The 19,820-nt window shown below is 33.8% G+C and overlaps 1 protein-coding gene across 2 annotated transcripts in view; it reads right to left on the bottom strand.

The window, feature by feature from the left end:
* The window catches only part of LOC123539276 (uncharacterized), a 51,822-nt gene extending 36,210 nt beyond the window's left edge, over positions 1-15,612 (bottom strand). The window contains exons 1-5 of one of the 2 annotated variants that reach the window (XR_008371525.1): positions 14,641-14,781; positions 5,450-6,260; positions 2,726-2,795; positions 2,231-2,333; positions 1,686-1,751 (exon numbers count right to left, since the gene is read on the bottom strand). Coding sequence is in view for 1 of the 2 variants with exons in the window: in XM_053546833.1 (XP_053402808.1) it covers positions 14,641-14,975 (335 nt within the window). In the remaining variant the exon portion in view is untranslated. Of the gene's footprint in view, positions 1-1,685; positions 1,752-2,230; positions 2,334-2,725; positions 2,796-5,449; positions 6,261-14,640 lie in introns of those variants that run through there. The other variant, XM_053546833.1, reaches the window with a different exon arrangement.
* Between the last annotated feature and the right edge of the window lie 4,208 nt (positions 15,613-19,820).

The following is a 19,820-nucleotide window of genomic DNA, read 5'->3' on the forward strand; positions in this document are numbered from 1 at the left end:
AGATTAGACTGTATTATACAATATTTATATGAAAATATGGGGACAACTCGGTTAAATAGAATTTTAGTTAATTAGGGTAAAATGTTGAACTGCTTTAACATTAATCTACAATTGAAGAATGAGTTCATCTTACCATAACTTTGACATTTATGTATTATTAAGGAAACTATAACATACAAGAAATGACACACTGACAGTATAAGTTGCTAAAGACTGGGCCCGTCTCCACCACAAATAAATGAAACTTAAAACAGTTCCAATTTAAAATGTGTTTGTTTAAATTAGATGATCACATTTTAACACTTCTATGAATGCAATTGTTAAATGCTTGCTTCTTACATGCATGCAATAATGGAAATATAAAATGATTTAACAATACATGTTTACAGTCTTGTCATGAAAACATTCTGTACAGATGATAATACATAGAAAAGTCAACATATTTATTATATGGGTCCATCTCAGTTTACAGCTGGTGCTGTCTTGCACTTGAATATACATCTTGCAGCACAGTTGGGGTAAATTCCATTTCACATGACAACACACTTGTAGCACTTCTGGAAATACAAATGTAAAACTTTATTACAAAAAGAGAATAAAACATGATAGTTTTTAAAACAATTATAACATCATTTTAGACATTTGCAGATATTCTAATCTTAGAAATATATTATCAAGCAGCAAGTTAGGTAACTCTACAAATTGACTTTTTGTCTAATTTCAACTTGTCTAAGGAATTACCTGTTTTAAGCAGCAAGATTGTGTGTTTACTTGGCTTGCTGCTTATTTAAATTTTACATATACTTAGATCCACTAAATGACAAGTTATTAATAGGACTGTCTGAAAAGATTGAATAATTTTTTATAACATTCAATGTACATATTCAATAAAATGGTGAAAAAAATAAACAGATAAATCTGATGATGTTCACCTATGATCTCACCAAAAGCTCCAACAACAACCTACAACCTCTGATTAGATATGATTTAATAATGATAAACTACCTAAAGTGTTTTATATAGCATGCCAAAACAATGAACTTGAGAACTGCCAAAACTTCACCTTATGAGTAATATATGCCCAACTTTTCCCCTTGTTGAAAGTGTTGTTTTTCTTAAAGCAATTTTAAATCATAGATATTATAAGTACAATGCAACCTCTGTAGAGCAATACCCGTGGGATATTTCAAATATTTTAGTTATTTTGAGGTTGTTGTTCTGGAGAAGTAAATTTGATAGTTATATTTCAGCTTAGGGAATCCTCAAGATGTTGTTATAGAGAGGTTTTTGCTTCAAGTGAGCTACTCTGGAGAGGTTGTACTGTGAAAAATTGCTTCAAACTTTATCTCCTTCAACTGAGCTAAATGAAGAAAAAAACAAAGGATTTTCCAAAATTAGAATTTCCTTGTTTACAATTTGACAATTAAATTAATGTTAGGCAACTATGCAGACCCTATTTTTAAGTGACACAATACCGCCTTTAACTATCTTATTCCAATGAACAATTGTCAGTCTTGACAAAATCATGTGAAAAAAGATCACAGTAAAAAAAATCAATCCTAATCATTTTATATATATTTCAAAATCAGCTTTACAGACTCATAAGTGACAAAAAAAATTTAAATTCAAATATTGCCTTTGTGATGTGCAGCACTGGCCATGTCTTTTTATCACAATAGTTTACCTATTTATATCTGTTACTTTTGTCATAACATTTATGTCCCTTCTGCACTAACCATTGTCTTCAAGTTCTGAAATATTGTGAAACATTAATTCACACACATTCTAGGAAATAACATAAAATCATGGGCAAAGCATTTGAATATAATTGTTTTAATTTTCTTAATACAAAGATACAAATTAATGTACTTCATGTTTTTGCTGACTGTACAAAATACTGAAATTTGTATTTCAATATTTATTATCAAATAACATGTTCATTCATTTTTGAAATGTTGACATTACAAAGCATTCACACATTTATTACTAAACCATATCTATATCATTATTTTTAATGGAGATATGTACTTTGTAAAATTGAAAGGGGTAACACAAAGCTACAGGAAAGGGAAAAGTTTATGGCCAGGCTGACATAAAGTCCAGACGGTTCACATCTTGTCAGGAATGTCAGTCTTTTTAGCGTCCCTTTTACAGTTATTTCAGGAGCAAGAATGTGCCATACAGCATATAAATGCTTTGAACCTTTGTTTAACATACAAAAGCATAATACCTCCTGCATTTTTCATAATGGTAACATCTTCTTGGACTGCCACCAGGGTAAGACAGGTCAAACAACTGTACCATGTACATACTCAAACTTTTCCCTACCAAAACTGAAAATGAAAATATACAACCTTTTTTCCCTTTATTTTGTACAAAAGATGACCTATGCATTTAATACAGACTTTTACATTTATTAATCTAAATATATTAAAATTAATAAAATATCTCATAACTCATTGTATGATTAAAATTATAATCATTAATAAACTATATCAAACATGAAAACCCGAAGTGTTCTAATTTTTAAAGCTGCAATTAATATTTAAAAAAATTTCAACTATTGTATACAATGTATATTAAAAAAGTATCATGAACCTGATTATAAACAGTCTCAGTTCAAATGTAATAACACATGACTGCAGAAAAATCAATGTATGTTGTACTTTAATGATATCACATGACATGAATGCCATCAATAAACTTCATATATAACAAACTATACCACTATGTCAGCCTCTTTCTTGTTATTTCTACAGCTTCCAAAGACAGACTGCAACTTCATGTATCAGACACTGTAAGTAAAATATACAAATAATCATTACACAAGAGAATTTTTCATGTTAAATAAAGGGAAGTAATTATCAACAAGAGATCACAGAGTGATCTTGGCGCCCACCAGTGTGCCATTTTTGAGTGTCCCAAATTTCAAGACTTATTGACTAGCTCAAGGTCAAATTTCATTTCCGTACACAACACTGTGCATGTGGCCCCAAATTCGAAAGCTGTAGCTTGAGAAATGTGAAAGTAGGTCACTAAATCAATTTCAAGGTTTAAAGTTCTTTGTACACAAAAACTATGCATGTGAAATCAGTTTGAAGACTGAGCTTGAGAAATTTAAGTAGGTCACTAGGTCAATCTTAAGGTCAAAGTTAATTCGGAAATTACAAAACTATGCAAGTGGTCCAAATTTGAAGGTGCAGCTTGTAAAATTGTGTAAGTAGGTCACCTAGGTCAAAATCAAGGTCAAATTTTACTTCAGAACACAAATCTATGCATGTAGTCCAAATTTGAAGCCTGTACCTTCAAAAATGTGAAAGTAGGTCACTAGGTCAATGTCAAAGTTTGTTTCGGTACACAATCCTATGCATGTGGCCCTAAAATTTGAAGCCTGTAGCTACAGAAATGTGAAAGTAGGCCACTGGGTCAATTTTAAAGGTTAAAGTTCATTTCGGTACACAAAACTATGCAAGTGGTCCACATTTGAAGGCTGTAGCTTGAAAAATGTAAAAGTAGGTCACTAGGTCAATGTAAAGGTCAAAGTTCATTTCAGTACACAAAACTATGCAAGTGGTCCAAATTTGAAGGTTTGTAGCTTGAGAAATGTAAAAGTAGGTCACTAGGTCAAAATCAAGGTCAAATTTTATTTCGGAATACAAAACTATGCATGTGGTCCAAATTTGAAGCCTGTACCTTCAAAAATGTGAAAGTAGGTCACTAGGTCAATGTGAAGGTCAAAGTGTTTTTCGGTACATAAAACTATGCGTGTGATCCAATTTGAAGCGGTAGCTTGAGAAATGTGAAAGTAGGTCACTAGGTCAAAATCAATGTCAAATTTCATTTTGAAACACGGAACTATGCATATGGTCCAAATTTGACGCTGTACCTTCAAAAATGTGAAATTAGGTCACTAGGTCAAAATCAAGGTCAAGTTTTTTCAGTGCACAAAACTATGCATGGGGGTCCAAATTTGAAGGCTGAAGCTACAGAAATGTGAAAGAGGTCACTAGGTCAAATCAAGGTAAACTCATGTCAAGGTTCATCTTGCCACTCAAAAATATACATGTGGTCCAAATTTGAATGTTGTTAGTTATGACAAGAACATTTTAAAAAACTTTTCCCTATATAAGTCTTTATGAACCATGTGACCTCCGGGCGGGCCATATTTGACCCCAGGGGGATAAATTTTAACAAACTTTGTAGAGAACCCTAATGATGCTACATTACAAGTATCAAAGCCCTAGGCTTTGTGGTTTGGACAAGAAGATTTTCAACGTTTTCCCTATATAATCTATGTAAACCATATGACCCCCGGGCGGGGCCATATTTGAACAATCTTAGTTGAAGACCACTAGATGATGTCACATACAAATATCAAAGCCCTAGGGCCCCGTGGTTTTGGACAAGAGGTTATTCAAAGTTTTTCCCCATATAATTTATATATAAACCATGTGGGCCCCCAGGGCGGGGCCATTATTTGACCCCCGAGAAATATAATTTTATCATCTTGGAGGAGGACCACTAGATGATGCTTCATACTAAATATCAAAGCCCTAGGCTACTGTGGGTTTTTTATCAAGAAGGTTTTCAAAGTTTTTCCCTATATAAATCTATGTAAATTATAGAAATAAACAAAGGGCCATAACTCACTCATAAATTGTTGAACCAGTCTGATTTTCAGGGGGACACAACTAGGGTACCAATACATCATTCTGACAAAGTTTGGTCAAAATCCCCCCAGTAGTTTCTGAGAAGATGCGATAACGAGAAACTGTTAACGGACGGACGGACGGATCACGGACGCAGAGTGATTTTAATAGCCCACCATTTGATGATGGTGGGCTAATAAAATGAATGAAGAAAAATGCATATATAAGGGAGGTAATTTAGAAAAAAACAACAACTTCAAATGTCAGTATAATGATAGTTGACATTGACAATGACCTATATCAAGTATGCACAACATAAGAAACAGCTAGCACTTGAAAAATGCATTATATTTCCTTGCGATATCAAAAATATTTGACTGTATGTAAGGGTTCTCTACATGCTGTTATACTGAAAAAAGCTTTAGTCTAAATATAGCTTAGATCTATTTATATCTTCAAAAAAAGGAAGTCCCAAATTTCCACAGCTATTCACAGGCTGAAAATTTTAGGTACTAATATCAGCATAGAGGTTGATATCTATACTTTTTAATAACTATCGTCAAAGGTAGGGAAAAATTTATTGGAAAGGCATAAACTTCTGATCTAGTCATTTCAATACATTTTCAGCTCATTTGCATATAAGAAGAAATTTATTTGCATATAAGAAGAAATTTACAGAATTCCCCCTGTTTCTCTTCATTTTCAAAAAAATCTGTAACATGGAATCATGGATATAAACCAAAACATTCTCCTATGTGTCAGCTATCAGATATATATTTCAACAAAAACTGTCAACTTACCTTGTTTTTAGAAGAAGACAAAATTCCATGGCAACTTTCGCTTCCCCGCAAAACTGTACCGGTGCACACATAAAAAAATCTCAACTGTGATTTTCAAAATAATACAGTCAGACCACAATTATTTCCCTTGAAAATAAAATGCTCTAGGTAAATGCCTACATGTATAGTTTTGAGTAGCAAGATTAACCTTGACACGAGTTGACCTTGATTTTGACCTAGTGACCTACTTTCACATTTCTGTAGCTACAGCCTTCAAATTTGGACCACATGCATAGGTTTGTGTACCAAAATAAACTTTGACCTTGACATTGACCTAGTGACCTACTTTCACATTTTTGAAGGTACAGGCTTCAAATTTGGACCACAAGCATAGTTTTATGTTCCGAAATGAAATTTGACCTTGATTTTGACCTAGTGACCTACTTTCACATTTCTCAAGCTACAGCTTCCAGATTTGAAGCACATGCATAGTTCTGTGTACCAAAATGAACTATAACCTTGAAATTGATCCAGTGACCTACTTTCACATTTTCTCAAGCTGCAGCTTTCAAATTTGGACCACATGCACAGTGTTGTGTACCGAAATGAAATTTGACCTTGATTTGGAACATTCAAAAATGGCTCAATGGTGGGCGCCAAGATCACACTGTGATCTCTTGTTTAGTAAAAGTAATTGTGTCTGACATCATTCTTCCTCCACCTCCGATTCATGTGGAGCAGTTGACAGGCAGTTGTGAAGAACAGGTTATTACTGGTACAGAATCAAGGAACACAAGTTAGGTTAATTGTCCACTTTTACATAGCCGAAATGCTGTTGAGAAAAAACAGTAATGAACCGAAAACATATAAAGAATTGCAATCTTTGATGACAGTGCATAAACATGTTTTCTTTATCAAACTTTATGTTATGCAGGTTGATATTATGACCTAGGTTGATCAAACAGCTGATAAAGCATATTGGTTTACATGTGTAATGAAAAGGGCAGGCTATTGCTATTTTCGGTGTTTTCAGTGCGTCTCAGAATAAAGTCATTTAAAGTTCTTGTATTAACTTAATTGTTAGTTCTCCCTCACAATTTAAGTTATTTATATTGTTCTTTCAAAATGTAAAGATAAACAGTGATGTGTATTCATGCAGGCTGTACAAACTACACCACATTTCATTGTCTTTAAAGGTTAATAAATATTAGGCAATTAATTATTTCTGCAAAATTTATTACTTCCCTAATATACTGATGAATTTATCTTTCACACAATTACTAGTAAAAAAGTATTTACCTGTGAAAAAGGTATTTACCTGTGATTTTGTAGCTAAAAATTAAGGCAGTGGCTAGTGAACCGTCACCAGTGCAGCAGACCTGAGGTCTTGTGCACCGTCATTTTTGTTATATATAAAATATAGCCTTTATGTAAAGTTTAATCAAAAGATATTTTCACCAGTAAAATGCAAGAACATAACTAAAAGAATGAAGTAAGATAAACCTTGACTTACCTGTTAATTTACCGTTTTACCTTAAAGCGCTGATCTCCGTTCTTCGGCAACAGTGGTATCCATCATTTACTAAGCTATTTCCGAATGACATAATGAATTTCATTATAAGATTAATTATTGTCTGCATTTGGATATATATGTACATATATCAAAATTGAAATTCGATCTTAATTTCAGATTTATTATGTGGGTATTATGTCAGTGACAATTGACAATTAACTCTAACTTCATGAAACTTGAAATTCGGAAATGTTGACATGTTGCAAGCAAATATTTTATAATGTACATTTACGGTGAAAACTGTTATGATTTCAATATTTGTTATATTATTAATTAAAAAAAGCTACATCTTATGAAATCTATGATAAAAACTGTGAAAAACAATAAAGATTAAATTAAAACAATAAATGGAGGTCTACAAATGTAGGCTTTGTTGGTAGCTTGTTAAAGTTATTTAATAATTAGCTTGGGCGTGTTTGTCTTTTGTATTGGCAGCTCTGATCATGAGATAGTGAATCTAAAATTAAGTTCGGATTTCAATTTTGATGTATCCAGATACAGACAATAATAGAGGTGTGCGGTATTACCGGTATACCGGTAACCGTGGTACCATCTTCCCGTGGTACGATACCGCGGTACCATCGGGGAATACCGGTATTTTATCAAAATTATCCATACTTCTGTATATTTTTAATTTACATTGTCTATGTAGCTTTCCGTAACAGCAATTGATACCATGCATGATGCGATTTATATCTCTGGAATTCCCATGCTACTATTATTAGTTTACAAAAATAACCACCCAATGGTGCAATTGAACATGTATGATCGACCGCGTGATCCCCAATCAAAACCTTCGAAAACCTCCAGATTATTCCGTATAGATGGATGACGTAATGGGCACACTTGTTTTTACTTTGAGTCTGGTAAATTCGGCAAGTCCCGACTTCTTGTTTAAATGATGATAGTTTAAAATATCCCGGTATTTATTTGCATGTATTAAAAAAGGAATAAATAGTATGGAAAATGTTGAGTCGAAATTTATTATTTTTTGTTTGAAAACGATTTGATGAAGCCTTCATACTATTTGTAAACGTTAATGGTTTATCAAACGGGTGCACGATCGAACTTCAATATACATGTGACCCAGTGCTTCCTAGAGACAATTGGTTTTCTTTCGCAATGCACGCTGGTAAAAAAATACTAAGGGTCATTAATCTAACTAGTCATAGTCAAGTTAATATTCGAATTTTTTTCTTCTTTAATTCTAGTCAAGTAACTAGTCTTTGTTGTTGCTCATAATAAATTATTAATAAGTATTTCTGAGAGTTTTTCAATATTTTTATGACCACTACCATAGCTGTAAGTCTTACGATAAATATGGTGGTATACCGTGGTATATACTGCAGTAATTAGGAAAAAACCATGGTATACCGCGGTATTTTTTTCAAGGCGGTACCCAGGCCTAGACAATAACTAATCTTAAATGGACATAAATATACTAGTATGCTATTTATGAAAATTAAAAATTAATTATTTCTTTCAATGAAACTCATTCTGTCATAACCGAACGTTCTTCTTAAGAATCATTCCGCCATAATAAACTTTCTATTAATAGACCATATCTGATAGCGGCACAATGTTTTTAATCGGTATATCGGTAAATTAAAAGGTAAGTCAAGGTTTATTTAAATGAGTCGGGGTGGGCGATATATACCGCGGTAGACCGGTTATTGCGATGTTTTTTCCGACGATACGATATTGCGATATGATTTTCGAATACCGGTTATTTTATAACATTAAGTAACACTAACATAAACCAAGAAGATTCACAAAAAAAATCCTTTTCTTGCCAGCACGTTCAACTTTGTTTTCATTTTTCTCCTTTCATTTCCGATGCAGGTAGCAGACTGGTTTACAGCTATTTTACGGACCCAATTCCACATAATAAAACCAATAAGAAAATTTAGATAAATATAATTTCGTATTTGTCAGCGACTCATTAGTAATTTTTCTATCAACTAGAATTTATTATTCATACAACAGCTATACCACTTTCCTCGTTTATAATCGGTGAATTGAGCAACCTGTGTTATATGATTGTATCCGTAAACCGAATGTAGTGCCGCACAATAAACTAAATAATATTTTGACGCAGTCTACTTTCGCTTTTTAATATCCGGTAATCGGCATCATAGCAACATGTCGGACTTCGAGATTGTTGAAAATAAAAAGGCAAAATCATCTGTATGGCAGTATTTTGGGTTAAAACGTCAGAACGGCCAGTTGGTTATTTTTATTTATTAAGAAGGTCGAGCAAACACTCGTGTTGTTGATACTAGTCATTTTACTCATTTTTAATTGAATAAATTTGAAAAAAACAGTATGATTCGTCATGTTTTTGTTCATTAAATAACTGGTACAATATATCGCAGTATATTGCAATATCCACATACAATATTGCAATATATCGCAATACCAATTTTCGTGGCAATACCCACCCCTATAAATTAGAATCATCAAGATTACTTCATTCTTCTAATAATGATCATACATATAGAGTCAGTGTACCCGGTTTTGCACTGTACGCGGTTTCGCACACCCAGCAAATTCATGTGCTTTGTGAGAATAAAGCAGAAAATTCAACAATTCTGTGTTATTATTTCACAAAATTGAGTTATTCCCTACATAAATTGACACAAGGGGTCCATCTCCGCTTGAGCCTCGTTCTGGTAAGTCAAAGTGCAGACGAAAACAATAACAATACTAATGGAGGCTAGTAGGTCAGCTGAAAAATATTAAATTTTATGGAAATAAAGACTAAGCAAACAACAATAAGGTGTAAAATAAATTGAAAAATCACTTTTCCTTCATACATGTAGGTATTTACCTATTACTTTACCGATCAATGAAAAATATTTCAACAGATATTGAAGTTCTCTCAACCTGCAAAACATTGTGTACACTACAGTAGCGCTTTCATACTGTCGCACTGACCTGTGTACTTTCGCTCGGGGCATTATGGGTAAGAACTATTTTCAACATGGAGTCGTAAACAAGGAAGTGAAAGTATGCTTTGCATTTTTAGTTGAATATTCACCATTGTTGTTTCCAGAGTATGATTAATTCTAGTGTATCCATTCTAGTATCATTTGAAATGATGAATTTAAGTTATCTGCAGTTGTTCAAATCGATTCATACATGAAAAACGGCATCGTTTAGCTTGTTTACCTGCAAAATTATACATGTATTATTTCTGTACAGTTTTTTGTTTGTTTGTTTTGGGTTTAACGCTGTTTTTCAACAGTATTTCAGTCATGTTACGGCGGGCAGTTAACCTAACCAGTGTTTCTGATTTCTGTACCAGTACAAACCTGTTCTCCACAAGTAACTGCAAAATTCCCCACATGAATCGGAGGTGGAGGACTAATTATTTCAGACACAAATATTATTTATCAAATAGTCGCAAAGAACATTAGCCCTGCCCGAGGATTGAACTCTCGATCCGTAGATCTACGCGCTACCTACTGAGCTGTACATGTACATCATTTCTTTAAACAAATGTACAAAATATTGAACGCACCATTTTCAAATTCAGCATAACTATAAATTGAAATAATGTCAGTCATACATTTTTTTTTTATTTTTGGCAGGACTAATTTCCAAAGTATCAGTTTGAATCAAACTTTGATGTAGTCCAGTAAGGCTAAATGTACAGTCTAGTCAGAAATGGTCCAGACCTAAAAGGCTAAATACCAGACCTAAAAGGCTATTTACCAGATGCACACTTTGTTTTCTTGTATTGTATTCTTGTTTTGTTAATTGATATTTTTTCCTGAATAAACAGTTGATAATTAGTACGAGTTTATATGATATCGGAATAGTAAAAATCATATTCAATAAAGATTTCTCACGGCTTGCTTCAAAATTGTAAAAAATCTCAGAATTTATTTCTCGGTGAGGACAGTCGGTGACAGGTAGCTCAGTTGGTTAGAGCACCCCAGACATAGAAGTTTATATGTCATGGGGAGGTCTCAGGTTCGAATCCTGACCTGGCACTTGTCCACCTTAGTACCTCCAATTATGTCAATTTACACTTCCAAATTTTAACACATAAATCTTCAATTCTTCATGTATGTACATTTGATCTTATAATATTTTGCATAACACAGCACATTTAGAAAGTGTTTCAAGCATTTTGCCATGGAAAACTTAAGAGATTGATGCTTTAATTTATTGTTATAAATTTTGTTGTTGAGCACAATATCCTATTAACTTTGATATAATCTTACAGTTTAGATACATGAAAATCAGAAATGGTAGGTATATACTAATGTAACATTTAGATTTTTTCAACTGAGAAACAGGCATGTCCCATGTTTTATAACTGCAGGTCAATAGGTAATACAAACTAGGACATTTTTGTTTTATTTTAATTTAGTAAAAGCTGACTTTAGATGAATACTGCAGACCAAGATATTAGTAACATTATATTACATTACATATTTGTAAAGGTCACTATACATAATCCTTGCATATTTCTCAATCTGCTGCATGAGCTGTCAGGAAGTTGTAGTGATAGAAATAATGGACTCTTCTGAAACTAAGTCACATTGTTATTTTTGTATCAGAATGAATTATGAATAAAATCCATTTCAGAAGAAAGGGACTTGATTTAACATATTGCTTTGTGTTTTAAATGGTATGGTTGACATAATATTTACTAAAAAATTTGGTTGGAAGATGTAAATAAGATGGAGAGAATTTTTGGTCAAATATTGGAAATTAAACCTACTTTCTGAGAGAAGAATGAACTAAATATTTTACAACTAGTCTGGGAAATAGAATTTTTGTGTGAAATACTATCAATTTAAAACATTGAACAGAATCTAGAAACATTTTAAACATCTTTTATCGACTGTATATATATATACACATTGTTAACATTCTAGTTATTATTTTCATTTAAGTTACGAGTGTATTACCCTTTTACCTTTTACTGATCTGATAAAATGTTTTAATGTGTGTACCAGAAATAATACTAATAATCATTAGTAATATTGCATCACTTCTTACATAAATATCTGGTCCATAGTTTGTGTTTTATGACATGTCTAATATTTGAGAATTATAGTTAATATTAATGTCTAAAGTCATGTTATATACCACTTATTGAATGGCTTGTCAGTCAGTATTCATGACTTAGCCTTTTTTTTTTACTATTGACCAGCAAATACTTCCATTAATAATTATATTGTATTGAAGTTGTCTGTGCTTAGGATTTTATATGTTTCCTAATTTAAAAGTGTATTTGTTTGATATGTTCCCCATGTTTAGTAGGCCTATTAATTAATAAAAAATAGACTGCAAAATAGTGTGTATGAACTTTAATATATGTAAAAATAAAACTGGAATTTACAAAGGTGGTTGTTTTTCACTCATGATAGTGGTGTTGAAAACTGAAATCCTGTCAGTATTACATTGTCCATGATTCATAGTTGTAAACAACAAGTACTTTTTAGCATTTCCAGTTAGCAATAGCAGAGAAATTATTCTCTCTTTGGTCTAACTGTCAGTGGTGCACCAAGGGAAGGACTAGACTACCAGAACTGCAATATGTAAACTTAGAGTAAGTGTTTGGTTAAATCGGCTAGTTATCAGTTCCTAGTATAGAGGTTAGACGGAATGTGTGACGTCACGCTCTATAGAATGACCTGCAAAATGTCTTCAACTTGATTGTTTGCTTTACGTTTTTATTAAAACAGAGAACTTAATCGAATGATAAGACTTGTTGGGGTCTTTTGTGATTCAGCAGCTTCTATTGTTTATTTTTGTTTCATGTATTCAGCTGTTTTAGCCTTTTCTGCTTTAAGCAGTAAAAACAGGGTTTGGTCTCTATATTTCACTTTCATAACTGCTTTTTAATTTCACTTTCAGATGTTTTATTGGAAAATACATGTTTAAATTGAATAGAATAAATACTTAAAAAGTTAATTGATATTTTTCTGTTGGGTAAATGCATTACTATCACTGAATTCTATAAATGGCATGGTGTGCAAAACCGGGTACACTTAAATGCAACAAGAGCTGTCTGATGACAGCGCGCTTGACTATTCGAAGAATTGATTGAAGAATGGGGTCAAAATATTTCCACAGATATTCAGACAAAAGAAATAAATAGATTAGACAAACAATGTTCCTGTATTACTTTGATTTCGAGAAGTCTTGCACTAAATGGCAATATATGAGCCAATTTCAAAGTCCAAAAAGGGCCATAATTCAGTCAAAATAGTTATGTACTCTTGCCTACAGATGGAAATCATAATGATAAACAAGTGTTCAAAGTTTAAAAGCCATATGTCAAATAGTTTTGACAAAACATGGACTTGTATGAAAACAGAACCAATTTTTCAAAGTCCAAGAAGGGCCATAATTCAGCCAAAATAGATGACAGAGTTATGTTCTCTTTCCTACAGATAGAGACTATTATACTTAACAAGTGATAAAAGTTTCAAAGCCATATGTCAAACACTTTACAAAAAATATGAATTGGTACGAAAAACTTAACCAAGATTTCTAAGTCAAAAGGGGCCATAATTTTGCCAAAATCCTTGATGGAGTTATGTACTCTTGCCTATAACTGGACATGGTGATGGTTAACAGGTGTTGAAAGTTACGAAGCTTTAGCTCAAAAGACTTTGTCAAAATATGAACTGGTATGAAATATTAACCCAGATTTCTAAGTCAAAAGGGCCATAATTCAGCCAAAATCCTTGATGGAGTTATGTGCTCTTGCCTATAACTGGACATGGTGGTGGTAAACAAGAGTTGAAAGTTTCAAAGCTTTATCTCAAAAGACTTCGTCTAAATATGAACTGGTACAAAAAACTTAACCAAGATTTGTAAGTCGAAAGGGGCCATAATTCAGCCAAAATCCCTGATGGAGTTATGTGCTCTTGCCTATAACTGGCCATGGTGATGGTAAACAAGTGTTGAAAGTTTCAAAGCTTTATCTTAAAAGACTTTGTCAAAATATGAACTGGTACGAAAAACTTAACCATGATTTCTAAGTCAAAAGGGGCCATAATTCAGTCAAAATCCTTGATTGAGTTATCTGCACTTGCCTATAACTGGCCATGATGATGGTAAACAAGTGTTGAAAGTTTCAAAGCTTTATCTTAAAAGACTTTGTCAAAATGTGGACTGGTACGAAAAACTTAACCAAGGTGTGACGCCGACGCCGTGGTGAGTAGGATAGCTCTACTTATTCTTCGAATAGTCGAGCTAAAAACTGGTCAAAATATGTTATCCGAATCAAGTTCACCAAGAGGTATGACGTCATAGAAGTGGGAAGTGAAAGTAGCGTGTTTTAAACCAAAATAAGTGTATTTATTAAAGCATGTAGAGGTAAATTCAAATCTTATCATTTTTGGCTAAATAGGAAAGTATTCTTAGGAAATGTGTGCGAAACCGGGTACACTGACTCTAACTGGTGACAATAAGTTATAATTATAATTCAAAGAAAAGCTATATTTTATACCGGGATATAACACAAATGACGGTGCACTAGACCTCAGGTCTGCTGCACCGGTGACGGTGCACTAGACCTCGGGTCTGCTGCACCGGTGACGGTTCACTAGCCACTGCCAAAAATTAAGGTGTTAACCTGTGAGTTGTAGCTAAATCTAAAACTGTTTACCTGTGATATATAGCTAAACAAGTGGCACAGACAACCTCATCATGGTTCTTACAGAACATGTCCAACAGTTTGGCTTTATGAATCTGGCATCTCTCTGTTGGACAAGACGGTAAAGATGACTGTAAACCATGTGTACTGAAATCTGATTTATCCAGCAACTTGTGTCCTCTCATTAACGGAAAAGTTTTGTGCGTGTCTGTACATGGTATACAGTAATAGTCCCGACATTCTATACAGTATTTTTCAGCTTGTCGCGTTATATTTTTCCCAGCACATACACAACATTTGGTGTCTATTATTTCATCCGATGCAATATCACTACCCTTAGCCGCCATTGTTTCTTGTTTATCTTCTCCCCCCTACATAGGGGAACCGAACAGCGTTCATAGATGATTGGGTTAAATTCCACCACCAGAATCACAGTTGACACGAATATTAAGTCCACCACCCGAATCACCACAGTATACGTATCACGACACACACTTTATACAGCTCAGTTTACGAAAGAAGCACTATTTACTTAAATGAAACTTTTTTCATGAAAGAGTGTTTGGTACGTTGTGGCCCCCGCCCAGTGCCGGCAGACAGAAGGAATAGCCGTGCTCTGTTCAAACCAAATAGTGTTCGCCCGCAATGCTTCTCAAGGTCATGATACTCCGTACAACTAGGGGACTTGAGATATCTCCTAACAAATTTTTTTTTATAGGCCAACTGTTGATTATAATGGCAAGCTTAGTATTGTCGTCTAGCCCTGTAAAGTCGGTTCCTGTAATCTCTCTCCATTGATGTTCAATGTCACCCAGAATAGTACCCCTAATACCGTCCAATGCGATACAAACAAAATGCTCAACTGTTTCTACAGCCTCCCCGCACACTTGGCAAGTAGGATCAATATCGTATTGATTGAAATTCACTCTGGTTGACTGAAGATAATATGTTCCGGTTAACAGCCTCAACCTTCATTTTATCTCGGGGAAAAGCCAATCAACTTATAGGCTGAACACCACTAAATCCAGCTGTTCTTTATTTCATTCCACTTACTTCATAACGGTTTTTCGACATTTTCTAGCGTATCAGATTTTCAGAGACTTAGGGCGCTTTTGTTTGCAAAAATCCGGTTTGGGTTTTAGGTTTTGGTTTGTATAAAAAATAATGATAAACTTAAACTGGTTTCTGCTAAAATGAGTTCTTGAACAAACAGGCGGTTTGTATGAACAAAATGACGAATCTAGAAAAACTGGTGATTAAATTTATTCTAAATGGAGATAAATGACAGATTTTGTATCTAAGAGCCAAACATATTAAATAACACGTACTACTATTACTACTCCTCGTGAGCCGACACTATTTAACATGTGTATATAGCAAGGCTAAATATGGCATAGACAGTTGAGTAACTGCCTTTTGTACTCCACAACATAAACCATTAGACCAATTTAGTGAATACAAATGTTTGTTTTGTTAAGTTTAATGTCAGTCTGACAGAATTATAGGTCATATATGAACTTTCAATGCATTATTTAAGGCATGGGCGGACAGCTAGGTTAAACCACTGTCCTTTAAGTCAGCTGGATTACGTAAAAATCCACACATGAAAGAATTCTACACCCTGAGCAAGGTTTCGAACACACAGCAGTGAAGGACAAATAATTTAAAATCAACTACCCTAACCATCCGGCCACAAAGACTAAGACTGAGATGCAATCATTTAACTGTATCCACTATCCAGCAGACTTTTTTTTATTTCAATTTGCTGAAAATTAGAGATTAAGTGTTTTGTAACAGGGATAACTCCTAAATTGAAATCATTGCTGTTTCCTTGTTTTAGACACACTCAGCAAAGTTTGACAGTTGTGATGTAGTTAATGTGCAAAAATAGATGATGTTATACTACTCAAGGTAAAAGCAAAGCACATATACTCTGACTCTGGTGCTGGACTGATTTAAGTAACCAGTTGTATTTTAGGCCAGCGAGTGTATCTTACCTCACAAAAACTTGTTTAAATAAATATTGATTAAGATTCTTCAAAAAATGGTTGACATATTTAATCTCTGCTATTTTTTCTGATGACACACTGTACATCCAAAATCTGGCAACAACGAGTTGGATGGCATCCAATGACACCCCTGACTTGATCAGGTAATACTTAATACTTTGAACTTTTATGTCACTGTATTAAGGGGAACCATAAAACCATGGATATACATTATTAAACATAATTGATACTTATGTATATAATTATATGTTTCCATGGTACCTTATGCTGAATACATGGAACACCCATGGTCTGGTAAACACTACTGCAAACATCTACATGTATGTGGTCTGGTGAACACAACAGCATTCTGAAAAACTCAAGATGAAAGATACACAAGCAGTATCCTAATAACAACACTTAAAAGGGGGGAAGAAATACAGTAGTATAACCATTACTTGCTTTAAACTGGCACGGCAAGCAGTCTGAACAAAAATATAGGTTTTGAATGAAAATTACAGGCTATTTGGCCGTTTTAAAGTTTTTTTCAGAAGATTTAAAGGTTTTAAAGGTTTGCTCTGATATTGAAGGTTTTTAAAGGTTTTAAAGGTTTCACTAGGAGGCCTGCATTATGTATTTCGGTGAATTGAAATTTCTCTACACTATACGCAGCCACAGGAAAACACTTCAGCAATTACAAGGCAGAGACTGAAGCACTCATGAAGGCCGTCTCAATGATTGAAGACTCGACAGAAGAAAGCTCCTCAGTCGTCTTTCTGACAGATGCACTGTCTGTCATGGAGGCTCTGATCAACAATAAAGCTCTGCAGCTAGCCAGGAGAATGCAGAGCCTGAGTATACAAAGTAGTACTTCAGTGGATTCCATCATCCCATTGTGGACTTGCAGGCAATGAAGAGGCAGACAAACTGGCTAAGCTAGGAGCTCAGTCAGAACAGCCAACAGAACCTGAGTTCCAAGGAGAAAGTCACCATCATCAAGGCACTAACGGGACAATGCATTAACAATTGAAACAAACTTGTGTAAACTTGTTTCCGAAGTTAGCATTATAATACATTGTACAACATTTGACAACAAGGATATATCTGTTCTTTTTACAGACTTAATAGTCATTTTATTTTTGTTGTGTTGCTTGTTAGAAATTAATTACACAACTATAAAATCCATGAAAATTAGTCCCCCACAAGTATTTATGACTTTGCAGTGTTTTTCGGTCATTTTTCTGCATAAGTTAACAGGTCATAGAGCTGTCAGTCAATTTATTTTCAATTAATATCTTGTCAGGGATAAAAAAATGAAAATTTAGTTGGAAAATGAAATGTTCATTGATATGAATAGTTGTATGTATGAAAATAAAAAAAATACTCATTTTGCTCTTATAATTTAAAACTGCATCTTTTAGTCAGGCTAGAGACCTGCTTTGCATATGTATTTATATACTAATGATGTTTATGTGCATATAAAGTTATGTCAATGTGCATAGGGCTTCTTGCTAGGACTTGAACCTAGAATTCTTACAAAAGTAAGAGTGTTTCTATACACTACAAGAAGTGATCCCTTGCTTAGCAACAGAGACATTTTTTTAAATACAAAATATTGCATATGTATGTTATCCTTCAGAAACAGACACATTTACTATAAAAAACTTTATTCTATAACAGTAATTAGATTTTGGACTGTTGGAGGTCGAATAATCTTGGAACGATATGAATGGAATATTTCGATGGTTAGAGAAACTGATGAAAACGATGTATGCTAATCAAAGAGAATGTTTTTAGAAGTAATTATTGACAAATGAATTCGGCTGAGCATAAAGATTACCACGGGTTTTCACCAGAAATCACAGGGGTACATGTACCCCTGTGCCAGAAATGAGCCAATTCTTATTTTTTTCTTTACCCGTTTCCATTTTGATCCACACGGTCCGCCATTTTTTCTCGAACTGCAATAAATTTCGGATATAACAAACCGAACAAACCGCCTGCGGGGGCAGTTTGGTCGGTTTGACAAACCGGTTAGCGGTTTTTGAAAACAAATGACACAAACCTTTTCGAGATCAAAAACAGTTTTACAAAACAAATCGAAAGTTTGGCAAACCGGTTTGAAACCGAACTGAGTTTGTTACAAACAAAAGCGCCCTTACATTCCCATAAAAAACTAGATCGCTACTTTACAAAAACAAAAAGAAAAGGGGGTATTAACTTTTATATAAGAAAACTACAGTTCGTTAAATACATACCGCTGAATTTACTACTTTTCGCTTCTTTTAGTTTCTCTTTTCGAGACATTAAATTCTTACGCCGCCATTTTCACCTAGCATGCGATAGGAACATGCCGATTTCAATAGAATGCAAAGTGATACATAATGAAACGCGGTAGGGTAAAAGTAAGCACGTTGCTGTCGAGAAAATGCACTAGGAAAGGAAAAAAGACTAGTACTATTTATATTTGGACTACTTGTGATAGACCAGCGGAGGCTTACATTCTATTTGGTAGTGATCAGCCTTTTATTCCATAATCTACCAGATTTCTAAGATTTATTGCACGGCCCATCAGGGCCGGGCATATAGAGGTGGTTTAAGAATGTGCCATGGGTTCGGATTTGACAATTTTTTCCCTTCGAGTCATATTTCTGTTAAATTTTCGTTTGACACTCAGAAAGTGAATATTCTATTGTGTAATCGCAACAATAATGGAATTGATATTATTCAATTTTGTTCCTTCTGGTTTATATTTTGCCATATTTGCAGAATTTGCATTATGTTGAATCGGGTTTGATTAATTTCAGCCTTTCAAGTTATTCGCGCATGGCCATTCGCGCATGCGCAGTGAACATTATGTCATTGTTGCTGTAGTCAGTGAAATGTCTTTTTTTATTAAAATATTTTGAAGTGGATTTTGTCAAGAACAAGGTAAGTTGTTACCAACAATATTGTTTTTGATAACAATGCATTTTGAGTGCCAATTCACATGCGTTGATCTAAATTTTAAAATAAACCAAACTCATAGCGAGTCACCCTAAGTGATGGCCTACAGTTTGTTCGCCAGTTCCGACGGACATTTTATATCAATGCGCGTAAATTAAAGAGAGCGATTTGCACTGTAAATATTACAATACATATTAATTAGGTGTGAAGTCCTTTATTAAAATCAATATTTATTTATTGTCAAATATATCGGTATTT

Source organism: Mercenaria mercenaria, chromosome 1 (assembly GCF_021730395.1).
Source record: "Mercenaria mercenaria strain notata chromosome 1, MADL_Memer_1, whole genome shotgun sequence".
NCBI classification, from domain to species: Eukaryota; Metazoa; Mollusca; class Bivalvia; order Venerida; family Veneridae; genus Mercenaria; species Mercenaria mercenaria.